Source organism: Paramormyrops kingsleyae, chromosome 5, assembly GCF_048594095.1.
Source record: "Paramormyrops kingsleyae isolate MSU_618 chromosome 5, PKINGS_0.4, whole genome shotgun sequence".
In the NCBI taxonomy this organism is placed as follows: Eukaryota; Metazoa; Chordata; class Actinopteri; order Osteoglossiformes; family Mormyridae; genus Paramormyrops; species Paramormyrops kingsleyae.
This window is the reverse complement of record NC_132801.1, coordinates 41,046,470-41,068,320: the sequence shown is the minus strand read 5'-3', so window position 1 is coordinate 41,068,320 and position 21,851 is coordinate 41,046,470. Positions and strand designations below refer to the sequence as shown.

Sequence of the window (21,851 nt, the reverse complement as noted above, 5' to 3'; positions counted from 1 at the left end):
AACTTTGCTCCTATCAATTGTAGCGCCACCAAAATTACTGTATACTTTTGCAATTTAATTATGGTAGGACTGCACCACTTAGGTTGGGAAAATGTGGCTTAGTTTATTGTTAAAGGGATTTTATTGGCAATAAAATCAACTTTCCCCTCGCGAAACCGCTTGATTGACACAAAAGGCAAGCAATAATTAGGCCCTTCCTGTGCAGCGCGTACCTACCCTTTCCGTATGATTCTCCACTTGTAAACTTGTTTTGAGGACTGGTAAAAGTGTTTCTCATCTCGTAAATTTGTTTCGTCGCATGTATATTTATTTTGGAACTTGTACATTTGTTTCTGCGCTTGTAAATTTGTTTGGGCACTTGTAAGTGTGTTCGTTTTTGCTTGCCTTTGTTAATTTGTCTTGACTTTTGTAATTTTGTTTTCTGAAAAGTTAATTTGATTTGCCCTTATCGGCCACCGTAGGCTATCACAGCGCATGCGAGGCTTAGACTGAAGTGTTACCCAATGTTTCAGCTGAGAGACTTGCCGCGTGACTCATTTCCCCGCGGGTACAAGTTCTCTTAGGTCAGTGTTCACAGTTTGACTTCTGAGATTCAGATCGAGTTCTAGGTAATTATTTTTTCGAACTGGTTGGTTCGACTTTTAAGAAATTCAAGTTCTAATGAGTTCGAGATCTGAGGTACCACTGTATTACCAGACTATAGTATGATGATATAGTATGATGATAAAATAGCTATGATGTAGTGGGCTACTTTTTCTCTGTAGCTTGTAGTGTAGCTAGCTACTATATTAAAATAGTAGCTTGGCTGTAGCTTAGCTACTTTTAACCATAAGTAGCTTGTAGTTTGAAAGGCTACCATTTAAGCGTAGCTTCTCCAATACTGCGAATAGGGAAACTAATTAGTAAAATACTTTGTTGAACTTTGACCGCTGAGCGCTGTGACGCATTGTTGCGCGATCAATAGAAATAAGGCACCGAAATCGAAATAAAGGGAAAACTTATAGCTCTGGGAACTCAGACACGGACAATATATCACACAAGCATAGAATCTTTTTGAGCGCAAAATAGACGTCGTCGCTACTGACCGCAAGCCGAAACTAAACAGCTGAAAGAGAGCAGGATAGAGAGAGTGAGAACATAACCCTTCAGTGAACCAATCTGTCCTGTACAAATCCTCCTCCTGATAAGTATGTGTTCAGTATTCAGTATTCTACAGCCGTGGCCAAAAGTTTTGAGAATAACACAAATTTAGATTTTCATTGAGTCTGCTGTCTCAGTTTTTATGATGGCAATTTGCATATACTCCAGAATATTATGAATAGTGATCAGATGAATTACAATTAATTGCAAAGTCCTGCTTTGCCATGAAAATGAACCTAAACACAAAAAGTCCATTTTCACTATCAGATCATCAAGAACTTCAAGGAGAGAGGTTGATAATTGTGAAGAAGGAACCATGGCGCCCAAGAAAGTCCAGAAAGCGCCAGGATCATCTCCTAAAGTTGATTCAGCTGTGGGATCAGGGCACCACCAGTGCAGAGCTTGCTCAGGAATGGCAGCAGGCAGGTGTTCATCTGCACGCACAGTGAGGCGAAGACTTTTGGAGGATGGCCTGCTGTCAAGAAGGGCAGCACTTCTCTTCAAGAAAAAACATCAGGGACAGACTGATATTCTGCAAAAGGTACAGTACAGGGATAGGATTGTTGTGGACTGGGGTAAAGTCATTTTCTCTGATGCATCCTCCTTTTGATTGTTTGGGGCATCTGGAAAAAAGATTGTTTGGAAAAGAAAAGGTGAGAACTACCATCAGTCCTGTGTCATTCCAACAGTAAAGCATCCTCAGACCATTCATGTGCAGGGTTGCATCTCAGCCAAGGGAGAGGGGTCACTCAAAATTTTGCCTTAGAACACAGCCATGAATAAAGAATGGTACCAAAACATCCTCTGAGAGCAACTTCTCCCAACCATCCAAGAAGAGTTTGGTAACAAACAATGCCTTTTCCAGCATGATGGAGCACCGTGCCATAAGGCAAAAGTGTTAACTAAGTGGTTCGGGGAACAAAACATTGACATTTTGGGTCCATGGTCAGGAAACTCCTCAGACCTTAAACGTCGTGCATGTTTACACTAGCTGACTACATATATTTAGACAGTAAAAATACATTTAGAAAATGATAGACAGTAACAGTAATTATTATTATATAATAAAATACATTTAAATAAAGGTTTCTTATTCATTATTTTAATATTAATAATAACCATTAATACATTTAATTATAATAATATTGTCGTGCCGAGCGGGGATGGAATGGAGACAAAGGCGCAGACGTCGGGTAATAACGGGTTTAATTACGGGTAAGGCCGGCAAAACGCAGATGGGGAAACAAACTGAAACGCGGACGAAATACAGAGGGCTAATGACAACAGCCAGAAACAGCTGATCACACAGGGATTATACATGAGGTTAACGAGGGGGCGTGGCACACGGAAGGAGTGGACGATCGGGGCAGGACACATTGTTTGGATACATTTATTTTCTTACTTTACAAATTACTGTTTTGATAAATGTGCTTAGATGTGTTTAGTACAGTATATGCTCTTCTTGTTTTATATGGTTAATTTTGTGTTTAAATGCCAAAAAAATATATATATTGAGGTGTAATTTTTTGGGGCCGGGAACCAATTCATTGGTTTTCCATTATTTCTTATGGAAACAACTCAAACTTTTTAGGATTTGATCCGGAGTTCTGAACGGATTAAATTCGAGTTCTGAGGTACCACTGTACTTAATATTTGTGCTGTAGGATACAGGTAATGTCAAATCACAATAAGGGTTCAAAAAAGTGCCTTTATTTGGTGTAAACCAAGAGTACTTCACAATTGCAGTGTGAAAATTAGAAGGGTTAGGGTTAGGGTTAGGTTTTATACACATAAATGCGTACAAAAAAAACAGATATAATATGTTCAAGAACCGATGCAAAAATTATAATTGAATAGTATACTGTATAATAAAATCATATCATCTTTGAGTTATATTGTTAAGTGTTTATTCTTAGTTCATTATTGTTATAGAAACGGATACGAAATCTATACTGTACTGTGAGCCCTGGGGACAGTAGCCTGAGCACGATAATAATAAATGCGGGGATGCTCGCGTTGCAGGTTTTATGGAAAAGTCAGGTCCTTCCTGTTCTCCCAGTCACGTGCTGATTTGAAATAATGACGTCACCAGTTACTTTGTAGTTAGATGGTTTCAATGTCATTTTAATGTCTCTCAATGTCTTTAATGTGCTGAGGTAGACAAAACATTTATGCAAGAACATTGCTTGTCTATTTGTTTATTCATTAAAGATAGCTGAAACTTTAAATTGTTGTGTTTCCTGGTAAAATACAGAAAACGGTAGTATTGTTCTGGGACATCATGTATAGTACGCGTGACGATTGATGTTTATTCTAATTTTGAATGCTGACAGCGATGTCTTTGTACCCATTGAAACGTAATCCCGTTCTATTGAAACATTGTGAGGCATGATTTCCTATGCTAACACCAGGCCTTGCTTCAGCTCTCAGTAACAGGGTGGGCCAGGAAGATTTTTGGTGAGGCAATTACATATAGAAAAAGGATGTTTCAGACAGAAGTCCTATGACAGCGAAGCATTCTATGGGGCTCCTAATTTCCAAGCATGTACACCCTAAAGTTATCTGACATCTTAGCCAGTGTGTGCATGTGTGCAGATGCATATGAGTGTAGTTATGTGAGCATGTGAGTATGTTTGTATGCGTGCATGGGTCTGTGTGTGTGCACCTGTGTATGTAGCTTAGGTGTCTGTGTGCATGCATGTATGTACGTGTGTGTGGATCTTCCTCCATCATACATTAGTATACAACATTTCTACTAAAACAGGATATATTTCAGACAGAAAATAAAACTTCTGCACAAAATGCTGCCTAACTTGCCTACTTTATTGGCTACTTTTAAGCTATATTATACACAGAATAGCACTGAACTGCATGTCATGACATGCGGGACTACTAAATACCCGACAGGGAAAGCAAAAGCAAGCATCTTTTTTGAAGGAATATTCAAGCCAGGGTCTAGACTTATGCCACGTAGCAGAGAAACATCTCTCTCCACCACCGATTTCTTGCCGCGGATAAGTTTTTAGAACTGTTGTCTGTTCAAATAATCGGCAACATCGCCATCACTGCGAGACGGACCAGCAACATCATCACTGCAAGAAACATCAACCGAACTAGAGTGAGAGTCCGATCCACTAAGCTGAACATTAAAGGGTGTCACACTATCTGTGGTAGCTTTTTTCAGTACCAGAAATCTATACATTTCTAGCTCGTAAATTTAGGCTAAACTCCTGTGACTAGCTCGCTAACTATAGTGTGTTCAGCTAACCAATATAGTTAGCTAGCAACCTATCAAAATGTCTAAATGTTTAGCTAAATAAAAGATCGAAAACTGATACGAACAATTAAAATGACAAATTAGAAGGAAAATGGTTGTTGATATTATGTTCAGTTTATGTACAGACAGCAAAGTCTCTTTGTAGATACACTTACAGAAATGCACATAGTTAACTGGGTGACCGCCGAAATGTGTACGTTAGACTCCAACGTCACATAGAAATATCAAAGTTAACACTGATTGGGTGATCGTCTCCGTTCGTATGAATGGTGATTGTATGTACAGAGTCCGAGAATATTAATATTTTTGTTACATTTATTCACAAATCAAAGATACATTTTTGCAAAAAATTAAACTTAGAAATATATCCTCGGGAAAAGAACACATTTTTCTGTATTTCTTCCCCCTTTTGGCTGGGTGGCCCAGCCTTGTGAGTAGGTGGGCCAGGCCCATCCTGGCCTCCCCGTGAAGCCGGGCCCGGCTAACACACATATACAGAAACTGCAGGGCACCTGTTATGTCCACATTTCGGCAAGCAATCAGAACGGGGAGAATGACAAGTCGAACAGGCAGAGATCCAAAGGACGGGGTTTCTTTAGGTCAGACAGGCAACACGGGGTACACACGTTAATTACGGATCTGGGGATACAAACTCTGACGTGGACTTAAATACACAAGACTAAGGGACGGAAATTCAGAACAGCTGAGAACAATCAGGAATTCACATGAGGTAACGAGGGGGGCGTGGCACACGGAAGGATCGTATGAGCAGGTCATGACAGCACCACTTTAAATTGGTGATACAAATCTCTTTACATGCAAAAATGTATCTGAATGACTTTTTCAGCCATTAATCATATGTTTGTGCATAGATATGAAGGAGCAACATTACTACCTTAAGACTAGAATAAAACAGACACACAGCAACTCTGGACCTCAATACTAATAACACTACTTTAGGCTCATGTAGCCATGAAATCCAGGATATTTATCCCCCCCCTTAAAGCAGGTAAGCAGCAACTCTTGAACTGAATACCAATAATGCTATTTTATACACGTAATTATGTTTCTGGATTATTTTCAAGCATGTCACATATTTCTTGGCCCAGGTGTCAGGGGAAACATTATTTCCTGAAATCCAGGATATTTGGTTCCCCCTTCTGAAACAGACATGCAGCAACTCTGCACCCCAGATCTGATTATATTGCTTTATGCACATGTAATAATGTATCTGAATTATTTTCATCCATCCCTCTTACTTCTTGACCCAAATGTGAGGAGTAAACATTATTTCCTGAAATCAAGGATTTGGTTCCCACTTAAATAATTTAAATTTTCTTTAAAAACACAGAAACATGGAAAAGAAATGTAATGTTTCCGCATACATGGCTTGTTTACCTTTCGTAGAAAGATATTAAAACAACTGAGAAACCGTCTAAATATGGCATTGCGGGTGATGTCATGATATCAAATCAGCGCGCCACAGGGGGAACATGGGGGAATTAAATTTTCCGTATGAGGTATTCTGAATTTTCCGTAACACCTGTTTAAGTCGGCCAGTCCTAAGTCCCATAGGTCGTAATTCGATGACGACCTGTGATATTTTTGATGTAGCGTTTTGCTACGTATGGAGCCTGCCTTGGTTCAGGTGAGAAATAAATTTGTGATCTGTGGGCATGGTTTTACAGTACATATCCGTCCCCACGATTCAGGAATCCCTGTACATAGTTTAGCAAATCCGTACCTACAGTTTAACAGTCTGTGTACGCGTGTTTGCAAAGGCACTTCTGAAGAGTCTCACACTTAAGTCCACAAACATATCTGTCCCGTAGTGCATCTTCCAAATATGCACCATACTCACAATGTTCCAAAAGTCTTTTCAGCATCGCAAAATACTGTGCTACTGTTTCCCCTTCCCCCTGATTAAGCTTGTGGAACTGGAATATCTTCGCTATCACCAGCGGTTAGGGACTAAATGAGCTTGCAAAACTTCCACAATATGGCTATATTCCATCTCCCCAGGTTTCGTAGGAGCTATTAAACTGCGGAGTAGCTCATACGTTTTAGGTCCCATCACACTAAACAGCATGGGCACTTTCTTCGTGGCTATAATGTCATTAGCCAGAATATAATGTTCAAAACGTTCAATATACGTTGTCCATTGCTCACCAGCATCATATGCCCAATTACACCAGCCAGTCTTTGGGGGGCTTGCACTGTAATGCTAGACTCATCGCAGAAAAGTGGCTCCCCAAACAGCCTACACTAGCACATTAGCTAGCCACTTCGCTGCATGGATGTGCCTTTTTGTCCAAACTGACGCACACCAGCAAATCATGCACAGGTTCAGGACTCCACAACTTGTCGCCAATTTATGTTATGTTATTCCCTAATGTCTACATGCAAACAATTTCACATGCATACCCAGAGTCACGCTGACACATTGTCTTCAGGTTCCACTAACTCTAGAGGTTCTTTTTTATTGCATCCAGGGAACTCCACTTGGTACTTAACTCCTCAAAAGCTTGGCACCACCTACCGGTTACTATTTACGTAACACAACATTTAGTTTCATATACACCAGATAGATGTTCAAGTTGGGGAGCATGAGGCAAACTAGTTTGAAGAGTCGTTATGTTTCCATCTAGTGTCCTGCTGGTGGTAGTGAAGACTATTATGCTGCCACTTCAACAGGATTATGAGGATTAGATGTTTAGACAAATCTTCCTAACGTTCATATGACGACAGATGGTGTCCCGCTGTGCACTCCATGGAGAAGAAGGAAACAAATTAGTAAATAAAATAGTAAATGAACTATTTTCTAATATTTATGTAACCATTAGCGTTCCTGTCACGTATTGCCGGGGCACGGACCGGGGAATCAGAATAAGGATTCAAGGGTTCGGGGAACACGGGGTTTAATCAAAAGGTAAAGACAATTAGCAGGACAACGGAACAAGCAGCAAACTTAAAATGACGTTAATGACCGGACTCGGGAAACATACTTAAAAGCAGACTTAAATACACAAGACTAATGACAGCAACTCAAAACAGCTGATTACATGGGGATTCCACACGAGGTAGATGAGGGAGCACACAGGAGGATCGGACGAGCAGGTTAAGACACTTCCAAAAGGAATAAACTTGTAAAGGTACAGTACAGTATGTACATAAAAAGGAATATTTCCATAAGAAAGCCATGTTTTTTAAGGGATTTTTTAAACTGATTTATATTGTATGTCTTGAACTTTCCCCCAAAACACAGTAGAATCTTCATTAACTAAATTTTTCTTACCAATTTTACACTTAAAAGCATGAACACATTATAAATTACTACGAAAATTAAACATAAACATAAACGAAAAAAATCGTGGATGCATATAAGTTTGGTTCCAATGAAATTTTCGCAGATCTGTGAATTCGCGAATCACGAACACACGAGGGCTTACTGTATATGTTTATTACTTAACTGTGTCAGGATCAGTCCCTGTATCGTCCTGTCCCTGTCCTTAATCTCCCAGTTTGGCCAGCAGGTGTCGCTGGCCATCCCATAGTTTTCCCTGTACTTCATTTTTCACATATACTGTAGTCCTCTTTAAAAGAACCAAACTCAGACCTCTAGAAGTGGTCCCAAAAGTGGACCAACAGAAGGGGAACTCAGTTCTTTTTGTGTTCACAATGCGAGTTCATTTGAAAGGGGACTCAGTTCTCTTTCTGGTTTACTTCAGCTCAGATGGGGCCTCAGTCCTTTTTCTGTTCATACTGTACTTCAAGTTCTTATGGAGCTCTCAGACCTTTACTGCTTTGGATTCTGGGTAGTTTTCACATCAACACTCCCACATTCAATTAAATTTTTTGGGTTGGCACAGGTACTTCCACAGAGAATACTGTCTAGCTGGTCGTAAAAGGGACATGTGCCTATAATTTCTGCCGATTCTCTGCTTCTTCGAATTTTGTCGCATATAACAAAGTACTTTTGACGCATTTTTTATTACTTTGACACGGCACTGCAGTGCGGTCCTTTGGAATCCTCTAGCCTTCTTTTCAACTGCAAACTGCAGGAACACCTTTGCATTCCTGTGTGTTGTAGATAGTTAACGTTTTATGTTTTCTTCGTTCCGAATGTCAAGAAGCGCCGTAGTCTCCTCCTCTAACGAAACTATTCTGTGTCCCACACTTTTATTTAAGCCATTATTTTTGCTTTTTTCCCGGGACTGTACCACGTGATCTGCCTATCGCAAAGCTAAAGGGTAAAAATTGTTGAAGCAAGCCATGACCGTTTTATGTTCATAATGCACTAATTAAACGAACTGTGTTGTACTATGTGGACTAAAAGCGAACTGGACTGACACTATCTCCCGATGTGGTCACAGTTCGGTTCTTTTCAAAGGGGTCTGAGTTCGTTTGGCGTGTTCACATATACACAAAAATGCTGACTAATCGATCTGAGTTCACTTTAAAGGATGAAACGGACCAAGTGTGAAAATACCCTAAGTTTAGTTCTCTTCCCTTGCTGGCATGTTCCCCTGCTCCCTGGACCATAATATGATTGAATGAGCGAAGTGCACAGCTGAGATATGTGCTTCCCTACCATTGTGGGTTTGAGGCTGACCAAAAGCCAATCTCAACTTAGTTGGACATTTTGAATTTTGTTTTCTTATTTTTAGTTATGTTGCATTCCTGTTATTTATGCATTGGTTCTTGTTTTTGTGTCTTTGTTAGTTTTCCCTGCTTTTATGTAGTTTTGTAATCATGCCCTGTTCCTCCTAGCATTTGATTCTTGAGTCCATTATGATTGTTTATTACCCTCACCTGTTCCTTGTTGTCCCAGTCTCTGTTGTTTGTTTGTATTTAGTAACATCTTACACCTGTTTCAGAAAGTCTATCCTGTTATTGTGGAAATTAGCGGGAGAACATTTCAAAATGGATTTAAAGAAGCACTTCTTTACACAGCGTGTAGTCAGAGTATGGAATAGTCTTCCTGATAACATATTGCAAGCTGAATCTTTGGGTTCCTTTAAATCAGAGCTATTAGTTAAGTTCTCCCCAAGCAAGCTCGATGGGCCGAATGGCCTCCTCTCTTTTATATAGTTCTTATGTTCTTAATGTAATAACTCAAAAAGTATTTGAATGGTCTTTTGAACTTGGCGGATACTTTCTGTTGATGACGAACTGGAAATTTGAAGCAGCATAGCAAAGAAAAGGACAGTTTTAATATTTGATCTTCTTAAAATAACTGAAAAAGTATTTGAAGGATCTTTTCCCAACTTTGTTGACACATCGTGTAGGGGAAAAACTGGAAGTAATCAAATGTTTAGAAAACTCAGAATTGAAGCAACACTGTTTCATGTCAGCAGATATCATTTGACTTGAGAATGTGATAAGTTAAAAAGTATTTGATGGATCTTATTTTTGCTTTACAGAAACATTACATGGATGAAGATCTGATTTCACTTTCAGATAAATTGCCCCAAAAATGAAACAGCAGCAATATGTGGCATCAAAGGAAGAAAACAGCAGCTGTAAAAGACTCTTGGTATTGTGAACACAGTAGCTCTAAAAGTATTTTTTTGATCTATTTCAAATTTTTCAGACATAGGTGAGAAATTAAAAGTGGTGAAATTCTGAGACTGATCACACCAAAATTGAAGCAGTACTGCATAGTGATACCAAAAAAGGTTTCAGACACTTGATCCCATTAGAGTGATAAGTAAAAAAAGTATTTGACAGGTTTGCTAATATAAGAACTTTGTGTTTGGTTTGGTAATGTTTAGTTTTCACCTGTGGAGCAGATTTTTAGCTAACTGGAGCTTGTCTGTATACAATCTATGTAGCAGTAATATTTGATCTCAGAAGAAAATCATACGGTAGTTGCTTAGTTATACCTAGAGAGATCTGGAGGGGCCAGGGACAGCTTTTTTAAATTTCATCCATACAATGTACTAAGAAAGTCCAAGTTGGAGTGGGTGACAGGACTTGGGAATACATTGCTGTCGTTCTGACAGCATTCTTTCTAATCACATTTCTCTTTTTAATAACTAGTTCCAAGGGTGGTCCAGTATCATTGCAGTGACTACCAATTTTGGGACATCAGAGCCATGTGATTATTAGTTGATATTTAAAGATTTTGGTAACACATACAAAGTGACTGAGTGACTGACAGGGATGTGTTAGTGAACCATAGTCATTCGATAATGAGGAGAGGGGCAGTGGCTGGTTGAGGGCAGAGGTCAGTCCAGGTGAGTAGGGCTCGCCTCTGATTGGTCAGTCTCTCTAGGGCTGGGAGTCTGGCTGATCACCCAATCTGTTGCTGTGACATGCACTTGTCCTCAGAGATCTCCCACCCAGCCATTCCCTAGCCTTTTCACTTTCCCAGGCCTTTTTTTCTGCTGCCTCTGTGCCTCTGTCTTAGTTGGTCCCTTGTCCCCTCATAAATGTATAAAAGCTATCATAGATAACTGACTCCATCAAAGTAAAACAGGAGTAATAAAAATGCATATTAGTGTAAACAATACGGAAAATTTTATCTCCACCAATATTTATTTTATTATCCATGGCTGTCAGTAATTAGCTTAATACAAATCCACAATTAATAAGCCTGGGATGTCTATTCAAATATTTCTGCCCAACATCTGAAAATTTGCCTTTCAGGTACTACGTGGAGGGAAACAATAACAGTTGAACTGAGCTGAATTAAAGTTAGTCACTCCCTCCATCCCAGAACAAAAGGCAGAGTACTTGACAGATGAGAGAGAAAGGGGTCTGCTCAACAGTGCCACTTCCCTTCTTTGACCACAGGAAGTCCTGCTTGGACGGAAAGCACCACAGCATGAATGAAATCAGAAATGACGACAGCTGAGATTTATGTTACCATTATGCACTTACTGGAGGGGGCAGAGTCCAAACAAGGTGAAATTGATGTTAGCATTATCCCCTTACGGGAGAAGGTGGAGATAAAATGAGGTGAGATTACGAGAAATGTATCACTCAGACATACTGTACGTTTCCACTTAACTGCAGTGAAAAGTGGGAGTTGGGTGACAGAAAACTGGTACATTTCAATGAAAATTGTGAGCCATCAAAAATTACTCATTCATATCTTTTGCTTTGTTTAACTGCATTTAACTGCATTTGTAAATCGTAAATGAATGTAGGGGGGCTAAAGAGGGTGGCATATACACTCACCTAAAGGATTATTAGGAACACCTGTTCAATTTCTCATTAATGCAATTATCTAATCAACCAATCACATGGCAGTTGCTTCAATGCATTTAGGGGTGTGGTCCTGGTCAAGACAATCTCCTGAACTCCAAACTGAATGTCAGAATGGGAAAGAAAGGTGATTTAAGCAATTTTGAGCGTGGCATGGTTGTTGGTGCCAGATGGGCCGGTCTGAGTATTTCACAATCTGCTTAGTTACTGGGATTTTCACGCACAACCATTTCTAGGGTTTACAAAGAATGGTGTGCAAAGGGAAAAACATCCAGTATGCGGCAGTCCTGTGGACGAAAATGCCTTGTTGATGCTAGAGGTCAGAGGAGAATGGGCCGACTGATTCAAGCTGATAGAAGAGCAACTTTGACTGAAATAACCACTCGTTACAACCGAGGTATGCAGCAAAGCATTTGTGAAGCCACAACACGCACAACCTTGAGGCGGATGGGCTACAACAGCAGAAGACCCCACCGGGTACCACTCATCTCCACTACAAATAGGAAAAAGAGGCTACAATTTGCACGAGCTCACCAAAATTGGACAGTTGAAGACTGGAAAAATGTTGCCTGGTCTGATGAGTCTCGATTTCTGTTGAGACATTCAAATGGTAGAGTCAGAATTTGGCATAAACAGAATGAGAACATGGATCCATCATGCCTTGTTACCACTGTGCAGGCTGCTGGTGGTGGTGTAATGGTGTGGGGGATGTTTTCTTGGCACACCTTAGACCCCTTAGTGCCAATTGGGCATCGTTTAAATGCCACGGCCTACCTGAGCATTGTTTCTGACCATGTCCATCCCTTTATGACCACCATGTACCCATCCTCTGATGGCTACTTCCAGCAGGGTAATGCACCATGTCACAAAGCTCGAATCATTTCAAATTGGTTTCTTGAACATGACAATGAGTTCACTGTACTACAATGGCCCCCACAGTCACCAGATCTCAACCCAATAGAGCATCTTTGGGATGTGGTGGAACGGGAGCTTCGTGCCCTGGATGTGCATCCCACAAATCTCCATCAACTGCAAGATGCTATCCTATCAATATGGGCCAACATTTCAAAAGAATGCTTTCAGCACCTTGTTGAATCAATGCCACGTACAATTAAGGCAGTTCTGAAGGCGAAAGGGGGTCAAACACCGTATTAGTATGGTGTTCCTAATAATCCTTTAGGTGAGTGTATTTTAGATGTGTATTCAGATAAGCAGGTCATTACTGCTACTGTCAGATTTATGTCTCACAGCCATGAGATAGCAACAAAGAGAAAAATCTGTGAGACTCATGAGTTGCCACCTATCCTCAGGCATTCCTTCAGCAGGGGAAGCAGAAGAAGGATCAGAGCTGTTCGCTGTAGTGGAAGCTGATTGGCTTGAGGGCCCTTCTCAGGCACCTAGAAGGGAAAGTTCCTTGCTGTCATGTATGATCCTTGATCGTGTGTCATAGGTTCCAAAACTGCCACCTATCACCTGCTGTGCGGGTTACTGCCCTCTGCTGATGTTTCCAGTAACATGCTGGGCACTTTCTATGTTCTGCAGTAGGGGCGTGGTGGATGTGCTTCCATGTGCGTGTGTGCGAGGGTCAGTCCCATTCTAATGGAGCTTTCTCTGGCTGTGAGTCTGATGTAGAGGAAGAGCCAGCAGTGATATCTTAAGGATAAGGCCTGGGAAAAAAGAGGTAGCAACTGCTCATGGCTCTAGGGAGGGGGCTCTATCCGGTAGTGACACACATGCAGCCCCACCCGGCCGGAGACCGGAGGCACCATTACAGAAAGGAGTAAAAAGGGGAGATGTCTGGAGAAATGCTGTGATAGGAATTAGTGAGCTACAGCTGGAAAAACACAGGGGTTGGCTGGCACAGGCAATTATGCCCAAAAAGTACCTGAAATAAGAGGACTGTGGAGGAAAGAGAAACAGACAGAAATGGAGAAGAAAGATAAACAGAAGATAAACTGAACTGAAATGTGGGTACAGATATTGGACTATATTACATATATATTACAGCATTTGGGTCCTTGCGTGGTGAAGATGCATGTAAAGAGAGGTGTGTAATCACCCTATTGCTTATGCACTGCACAATAAGTGACTGAATGAGCGTGCTCAGTGAAGCCCCCTGGGGGTGGGTGCTGGCCTTCCTAGGGTATCAAGCCGTGTTTCGCTCTGTGGGCCACATTTTCCTTCAAGCTCAGTGGCACAAGTGATAGCCCCACTTTCTTCACGCTAGCACAGACAACTTGGACTGAAGGCTGTATAGACTGGGTTAGCTGTTTGCTTCCCAGACTCTGAGCATGTTTTTGAAATAACAAGCACTGCTTCCAGTCTTCCAGACCATTTTTGTCTGGTTATTTAAAGACTCCTTTGGAATTTAGGCTGCCAGCGGACAAGGCCACATCTGATTAGGGCTTGTTACACATCTCTCCCACGCAGAGGTTGCTCTCCTCAGATCTCCACCTCCCTCACCACAGCCCTACTAAGCCTCCCTGACCTCATACAGACCTCCTCCCAAAGCCGAGCAGAACAGGGAAGTCTGATGCTGGCTTTCCAGCGCTGCCACGGTGAACCTCTCCATGTTTTGGACTACGTTGTCACTGTGTCTGCAGTAGGCATTGACCAGAATGGATGCTGATGTGTGTTTTGCCTTATCTTTATTTAGTTTTTTTTATAGGTTTCCTTTAGTTCCCTTTGTTTTGAATGACTGTGACTTTATTAAGTCTTGCAGGAAGATAACTCAAGGATGAACCAACATGATTGGCCTGCCCAAGTGAAGAAGTGATAAGAAAAGCATGTAAACATTACATTTTTAAAACACAGAATTATTTGCTAAAAGTATTAATTGCAGGACCAAGTTAACATTACATCAGACAGAATCTACAACTGATACCCCCTCCATCAACTGCACCATTAAATCGATTGCTTTTCTATATTATAAACAAAAACAATATGATATTCTGATATGATATTTGATATGGGGGGGGGGTGTTAAGGATATCAAATTCACTGGGGCCATGGTCAGAGGCATCTTAGACATGACTTGAGCTGACATCACTTCCTGTCCACACTGCCCTGCCACTATCTCTCCACATACTGCCACAATGTAAGGGCACGGTGTACAGGAGAATGAGGTGTTATAGGGGAAAGGTGGATCTGTTCACAACATGTGGAGGTGGGTGGGCTAGCAACTGCTAGGACAGTCTGCTGTGGGTTTGGTCACTCCCCTGAGAACTGAATGCTGTACATTTTAATTTCAGACCTTCTTTTCCAGACCAGAAAAAGATTGTGAGTCCCAGGCCTGCAGTCTGGGTGATGCTTTGGTTTTCATTCGGCATGGCTACTCAAACACTGGATCAATTTACTGTTTCCCTGACATAATTATTTTGGAAACCTCTTTCAGAGGTTAGTCTGAACTTGACCAATGTGGCCAATGTAATGAACAAATTAGACAAAACTCTAAACTGTTCCGGCTATATTGGTCACTTGGCTGTATGTGACAGGCAGAGTATGAGACAGTGTCTTTGAGTGAGCACTCATGGGCCAACTTTGAGTGGGTTGCTCAAACTGCATCGCATGCCGCTTTAGAGTAGCCACTAATTGCAGCCACATGGCAATGTGCTCTTTGTGCCTCACTACTGCGTAACCCACACTCCTTGTGTAGCACAGCTGGCTGACAGACCTGATCTTTTCTCCTTGGTTCCTCACCCACTAGGCCTCCTATAGACAGGCTTGTCTCAGGTTGTCTATAAAGAAAGCCCAGCCCTTGAAGCCCCCATCAGTTGCTTTTGTTTTTACATTATCTTCCTTTATTCCCAACGTCAGATCATTCAAACGCCCTCTACTTAACTTTATTTATCTATGTATTTATTGTTGCTGTCATGAAATACTAGTCCATATAAAGTGTATTAGACTTTTTGTGCATCAAATGGCACTTGAAACCTGAAGCGTTCATTGTATTAAAAGAAAGTGAAAGCTTGTGTTATGTTCATTTAGGGCTAAGTGAAGTAAAAGAGAAGTTGAACTCAATTATACTTTAACACACTTTCACTTCTGCAGTTATCATTTAAGAACAGGGAGAGTGATAAATGATAAATAAATTATGAATCCAAATAATGTGCATTTACCGGAATATACTAACAGTTATCAAAGTCATCTGTTTAAGATGAGAAGCTCATTTCCTATGTGAATATGAAGTCTATCACAGAAACCACAGCACACACCCTGGTGCCAGAGTATGACATGACACGACATCATAGCGCTTCAGTTTTTCAACATTTTATCTTACAGCCTTATTCCAAAATGGATTAAATTCATTTTTTACCTCAAAATTCTACACACAATACCCTATAATGAAAAAGGTTTGCTTGAAATTTTTGCTAATTTATTAAAAATAAAGAGCAAAAAAAATCACACGTACATAAGAATTCACAGCCTTTGCCATAACACGCAAAATTGAGCTCAGGTGCATCCTGTTTCCACCGATCATCCTTCAGATGTTTCTATAACTTGATTGGAGTCGACCTGTGGTAAATTCAGATAATTGGATACGTTTTGGAAAGGTACACACCTGTCTATAGAAGGTCCCATAGTTGAATGTGCCTGTCAGAGCACAAACCAAGCCATGAAGTCCAATCTGAGTGATCGGGGTAGAAGGGCCTTAGCCAGGGAGGTTACCAAGACCCCGATGGTCACTCTGACAGAGCTCCAGCGTTGCTCTGTGGAGAGAGGAGAACCTTCCAGGAGGACAACCATTTCTGCAGCACTCTACCAATCAGGCCAGAATGGTAGAGTGGCCAGACGGAAGCCACTCCCCAGTAAAAGGCACATGACAGCCCACCTGGAGTTTGCCAAAAGGCACCTGAAGGACTCTCAGACCATGAGAAACAAAACTCTCTGGTCTGATGAAACAAAGATTGAACTCTTTGCCCTGAATGGCAAGTGTCATGTCTGGAGAAAAGCAGGCACTGCTCATCACCTGGCCAATACCATCCCTACAGTGAAACATGGTGGTGGCAGCATCATGCTGTGGAGATGTTTTTCGGCAGCAGGAACTGGGAGACTTGTCAGGGTTGAGGGAAAGATGAATGCAGCAATGTACATCCTTGAAGATAACCAGCTCCAGACCTTGGACTGGGCCGAAAGTTCACCTTCCAACAGGACAACTACCGTAAGCACAAAGCCAAGGAGTGGCTTCGGGACAGCTCTGTGAATGTCCTTGAGTAGCCCAGACCTGAACCCGTTTGAACATCTCTGGAGAGATCTGAAAATGCTTGTGCACTGACACTCCACATCCAACCTGATACAGCTTGAGAGGTTCTGCAAAGAAGGATGGGAGAAACTGCCCAAAAATAGGTGTGCCAAGCTTGTAGGATCATACTCAAAAAGACTTGAGGCTATAATTGCTGTGAAAGGTGCTTCAACAAAGTATTGAGCAAAGGCTGTGAATACTTATGTAACTTATGTTATTTGTTTTTATTTTTAATAAATTTGCAAAAAAATCAAGGTAACTTCATTTTGTTATTATGGGGTATTGTGTGTAGAATTCCAGATGCACTAAATATTATGGGAAAAAACACCAATCCAAGCAAACCACACATTTCTTTGCTCAATTTCCTACTGTAAGATAGGCCTATTATAAAAAAAAATATTATTTTGCCCCTGAACTCACTTGAACAATTTAAACCCTCTATGACACTCCACTCATTGATATGATCAGGGATAAAAAATCTTTAAAAAAAATTCAGACACTACCTAGCTGGTCATCTTAGAGGGTGAGGAAATGCCCTCTTGCTCCTAAACGCATTTTACTTTTTATGTAGGTTGTGATTCGTCAAAGAGGCCATATACATAGATACTCCGTGTTGCCTTTGGGGAATTAAGCAGGCCGGACGGCTCCTGCAAGGCACGGCCCATAAACCTGGACGCGAGATAGGGATCAGTCACTGGCACCGGGGCTGGCGCACAGAGATTTCCTGTCTTTTTTCTAGCATAGCTGGCAGCGGGGAAGGCTTTAAACTGCAGCTTTTTGCGCGGAGGAGGGGGCACACATTAGCGGAAAAGAGGGGGGCCACGAGGGAGGAAGCTGGAGAAGTGAAGGCTACGGAACATCGCACCAGGACTACCATCAACTTCTTATATTTTTGGTTAACTTTGTTTTACTTTGTGTTGCGTTGCAAGAGCACGCCTTACTGTTCTCCCGTGAAAACAACCCAGCTGTCCAATGAATGGAGTTGCCTTTTGCCTTGTCGGAATCCCACCCTACCCCGGGACTAAAGTAAGTCTCCGGCTGGAGGAGCGCACTCTGCGTTCCCCGGTCTCCGAAGCGTAGGCGCTGTGTAGCGGTATCTACGGTACTTTCCATCAAATTCTCAAACTAGATTCCTGTAGCCTACTTGCCTGTTCAACTGTAATTAATAACACGGCCAAAATCCGACGTGGATTAAAACGTGTGTATTCCAGGACCCGGCATGCTGCAAAGTAGTATATAACGGGGGAGTGCTGGTATTATGTTGGACGTAATGTAGCAGTAGGCTGTCAAAGGCAGTCAGAGCCGCTGCGAATCTGGTCTGATCTATCAGAGATGTTACACTACTCAACTAAGGCAAAATGAAATCGCTGTGCTTTTTTATGTCGTATATCGTTAAATCTAAAGATTGAGATTTGCTCGCTGCCATTTGTATCTGCGCGGTTCATTGAAAAAGACGTGTTTCTTCACATTCTGCGCAGATGTTACGAGTGGCTACTCTAAAGCGCCATGCGATGCAGTTTTCATAGTACAGAACTGTCATATTATCACATCGCTCCTTACTGATCGCACGAAACAGCTTTAACTTTATGTATGTAAATCGTAGGTATTAAGCAGTCTTTATTATAAGTTTAAACTCTCCATGACACATTATACAGGTAATTTGGTAATTATACTCCTCTGTTGTATTTGCACTGACATTGTGGTTTATGCGAGTTATGTATCGTCAGATATCCGTGCTTCCCTTAAGTCAGGAATAAGTTACTGGTTTTAAGTATTTTAAGGCAATATTTGGGGTTGGTGTGAGGTCTAGAGCTGGACCCTGTCAGAATTTTGGGCATTGTAGTGCATGTCTTGTTAGCCAGCATCACAAATGAGAATGCTCTTTTTTTCCTGGAAGAGAATGTTTATAGTTACAGAGGGCACAGTCACTGCAATTACTGCACAGAAATGTGCCTACATTGGCAGTGGCAGGCTGCCAGGGCAGATCTGGCACCTGGAGCACTGAGCTTTAGATAGATAGATAGATAGATAGATAGATAGATGCTTTATTGTCATTGTAAGTACAATGAGATTTAGTTTGGAACACGCCAGCAGATGCACAGTATATTTACAATTAAATAGATTCGAGGCATAAATATAATGGGAGAGTATGTACAGTCACTATATGTACAAGATATATATACAATAAGGTGCTTGTAAGTAAGTTCGCAGAGGTAGAGTTTTCAAGTGGACTAAATGCACATAAATATGGAAATTGCACATGTGGGGTATTGCTTCAGAATGTTTGAGATCAGTCCTGCAAGTTCAGAAGTGTGATGGATGTAGGGTAAAAACTGTTCCTCAGTCGGGTTGTGCGTACGTATAGGGTTCTGTAGCATCTACCAGATTGCAGAGGTGTAAACCGTTTGTGTCCAGGATGGGAAGGGTCCTTGATTATTTTTCCAGCTTTGCGGCTGCACTGGGTGCGGTGGATTTCTTCCAGTGATGGAAGTTGGGTGCCAGTGATCCGCTGGGCTGTCTTAATGATGCGCTGCAGGGTATTCCTGTTCTCCATGGTGCATCCAGAGTGATGCAGTATGTGATCACTGACTCTATGGTGCACCTGTAGAAGTTAACCAGGAGCTGCTGTGGAAGTTGTGCTTTCTTCAGGCTCCGCAGGAAGTAGAGCCTCTGAAGTCCCTTTTTGACAATGGCTGAAGTGTTTGTGGTCCATGACAGGTCACAGCTGATCTGAACCCCGAGGAATCGAAAGCTCTGAACCACCTCCATCTTCTCACCACCGATGCTGATGGGGTGGACTATTTATTTCGTCTTTGTTGAGTTCAGGGCAAGGTTGTTGTCTTGGCTCCAGCGCTTCAGGTTCTCGACCTCTTCCCTGTAGTCTGACTCGTTGTTTGAGATCAGACCTATCACAGTTGTATCGTCTGCAAACTTAATTATGATGTTAGAATCATGGGTGGGTTTGCAGTAGTGTGTGAAGAGGGAGTAGAGGAGGGGGCTGAGCACACAGCCCTGAGGTGCTCCTGTATTGAGAGTGATGGAGGTGGAGGTGTGGTTACCCAAGTGCACTGTCTGTGGTCTGTTGGTCAGAAACTCCAAGACCCAGTTCCACAGGTGTGTGTTTAGTCCAAGGTTGTGCAGTTTGATGGCCAGCTTGGTGGGGGGGATGGTGTTAAAGGCCAAGCTGTAGTCGATAAACAGCATCTGCATGTAGCTGTTCCGCTGCTCCAGGTGTGATAGGGCAGTGTGGCCAATGTAATGGCATCCTCAGCTGACCTGTTTGACCGGTAGGCAAACTGGTGTTGGTCCAGGAAGGGAGGTATGTTCTTCTTGATGTGTGCTAAGACCTGCCGCTCAAAGCACTTCATGACAATGGGGGTCAGGGCCACTGGACGGTAGTCGTTCAGGGTCCTGACGGCTGCCTGTTTAGGGACAGGGATGATGGTGGCAGACTTGAGGCAGGTAGGGACGGTGGCCTGTTTCAGGGAGGTGTTAAACAGGCTGGTGAGGACTGCAGACAGTTGTGCAATTCTTCAGCACTCGTCTAGAGACACCGTCAGTTCCGGCAGCTTTGTTGGTTGATGTGCCTGAGGGCTCTTCTAACCTCGTGTGGGCTGAACACCAGGGTATTCAGGGGGGCCTCCTGCACAGTCAGCCTGGTATGATGGTGGTTGGTGTCCTTGTCAAACTGTGCGAAGAACTGGTTCAGATCGTCAGGTAGGGATGAGGTCGCTGTGCTGGTTTGATGGGTGTTGCTGCTTTTATAGTCGGTATTGGACCTGATTCCATGCCACATGCGCCGGGGGTCAGAGTTGTTGTTGAAGTGCTCCTCAATTTTATCTTTGTACTGTAGGAGTGCTTCGCCTCTCTGATCCCTCTCCTCAGGTTGGACCTGGCTGTTGAGTAGACTTCTCGGTTGCCGGTGTGGAAAGCCTCATCATGTGACTTCAGCAGATTTTGAACTTCCCTGTGCGTATGACCCTGGAAGTGGTAACAGTGTCCATGCAGAAGTTTATGTAGGACACAACAGAGGATGCATATACATTCAGGTCGGTGTGGCTGTCCTGTGTGGACTCCAGTTTGAACAAATCCCAGTCTGTTTTGTCAAAACAGTCCTGTAGTCTGGTCATGGCTCCTTTGCGCCAGACTCTGATGGTCTGTACAGTGGGCTTTGTTCTGGCAATGAGGGGTTTGTATGCGGGGATCAAGAACAAAGAGATGTGATCAGACTGACCGATGTGGGGGGAGGGGACGCTTTCTAAGCATTTGCGATATTACAGTCGCAAACCTGTAGGCCTGCCACAGGTGTTGGCTGAATTCCTGACCCCTCCTCTGTGCCTTGGTAATGCATTATTGGCATAATGAATATATTAGCTTCAGCATGGAGATCCCATTTGCTTTTTATAGCTAACTGACATTCTGACAAGTTCTGTTTAGCCAGCTAAGGTGATGTGGACAAGTACAGCGTTCCAGCCAGGCCAGGTAAAGTGCTCATTTAATCACATGCCCTAAAGAGACAGAGCTCTGAACAGAGTGGTAGTGTATTTTTACTATACATACACAGCTATAACAGCCCTGGTGCCTTAAACTAAAGGCCCTCTTTAGGATGGCAGAAATTCCTTGGTCTCTGTGCCTGGTGTTGGAGATCGATGTCTTCATCATATGATAGATCGATGCTCTATCATAGGGGTATTCAACTAAAATTTAATGAGGTCCAGTTAGAGAAAAATTCTTGAAGCAAAGGTCCGGAAGATCATAATGTCTAACTATTTAATAGTGTGATATATATTTAAGTAGCCTATTAGTTGCATCAACATTGTATGTAATCAGCACCTGACTCTCAAATCAAATTAATTCAGTACAATTCAAAAACGTTTTGACATTATTTATTGTCACGTGACATAGAACTTCGGCCAACTGGCTGGAGTGAGATTTTCAATTTGAGATGTCTGCACACATGTAACAGTTCTTACCTTGTAA

At 42.1% G+C, this 21,851-nt stretch overlaps 1 protein-coding gene across 8 annotated transcripts in view; it reads left to right on the top strand.

The window, feature by feature from the left end:
- The window catches only part of LOC111836755 (rho GTPase-activating protein 23-like), a 122,118-nt gene that overhangs the window by 9,658 nt on the left and 90,609 nt on the right, over window positions 1-21,851 (top strand). For 2 of the 8 annotated variants that reach the window (XM_072712740.1, XM_072712742.1), the window contains exon 1: window positions 17,521-17,897. The exons of the other annotated variants lie outside the window; for them this stretch is intronic. In XM_072712740.1, the coding sequence (XP_072568841.1) occupies window positions 17,844-17,897 (54 nt within the window). In that variant the 5' untranslated portion in view covers window positions 17,521-17,843. Of the gene's footprint in view, window positions 1-17,520; window positions 17,898-21,851 lie in introns of those variants that run through there. 8 annotated transcript variants of the gene reach the window in all.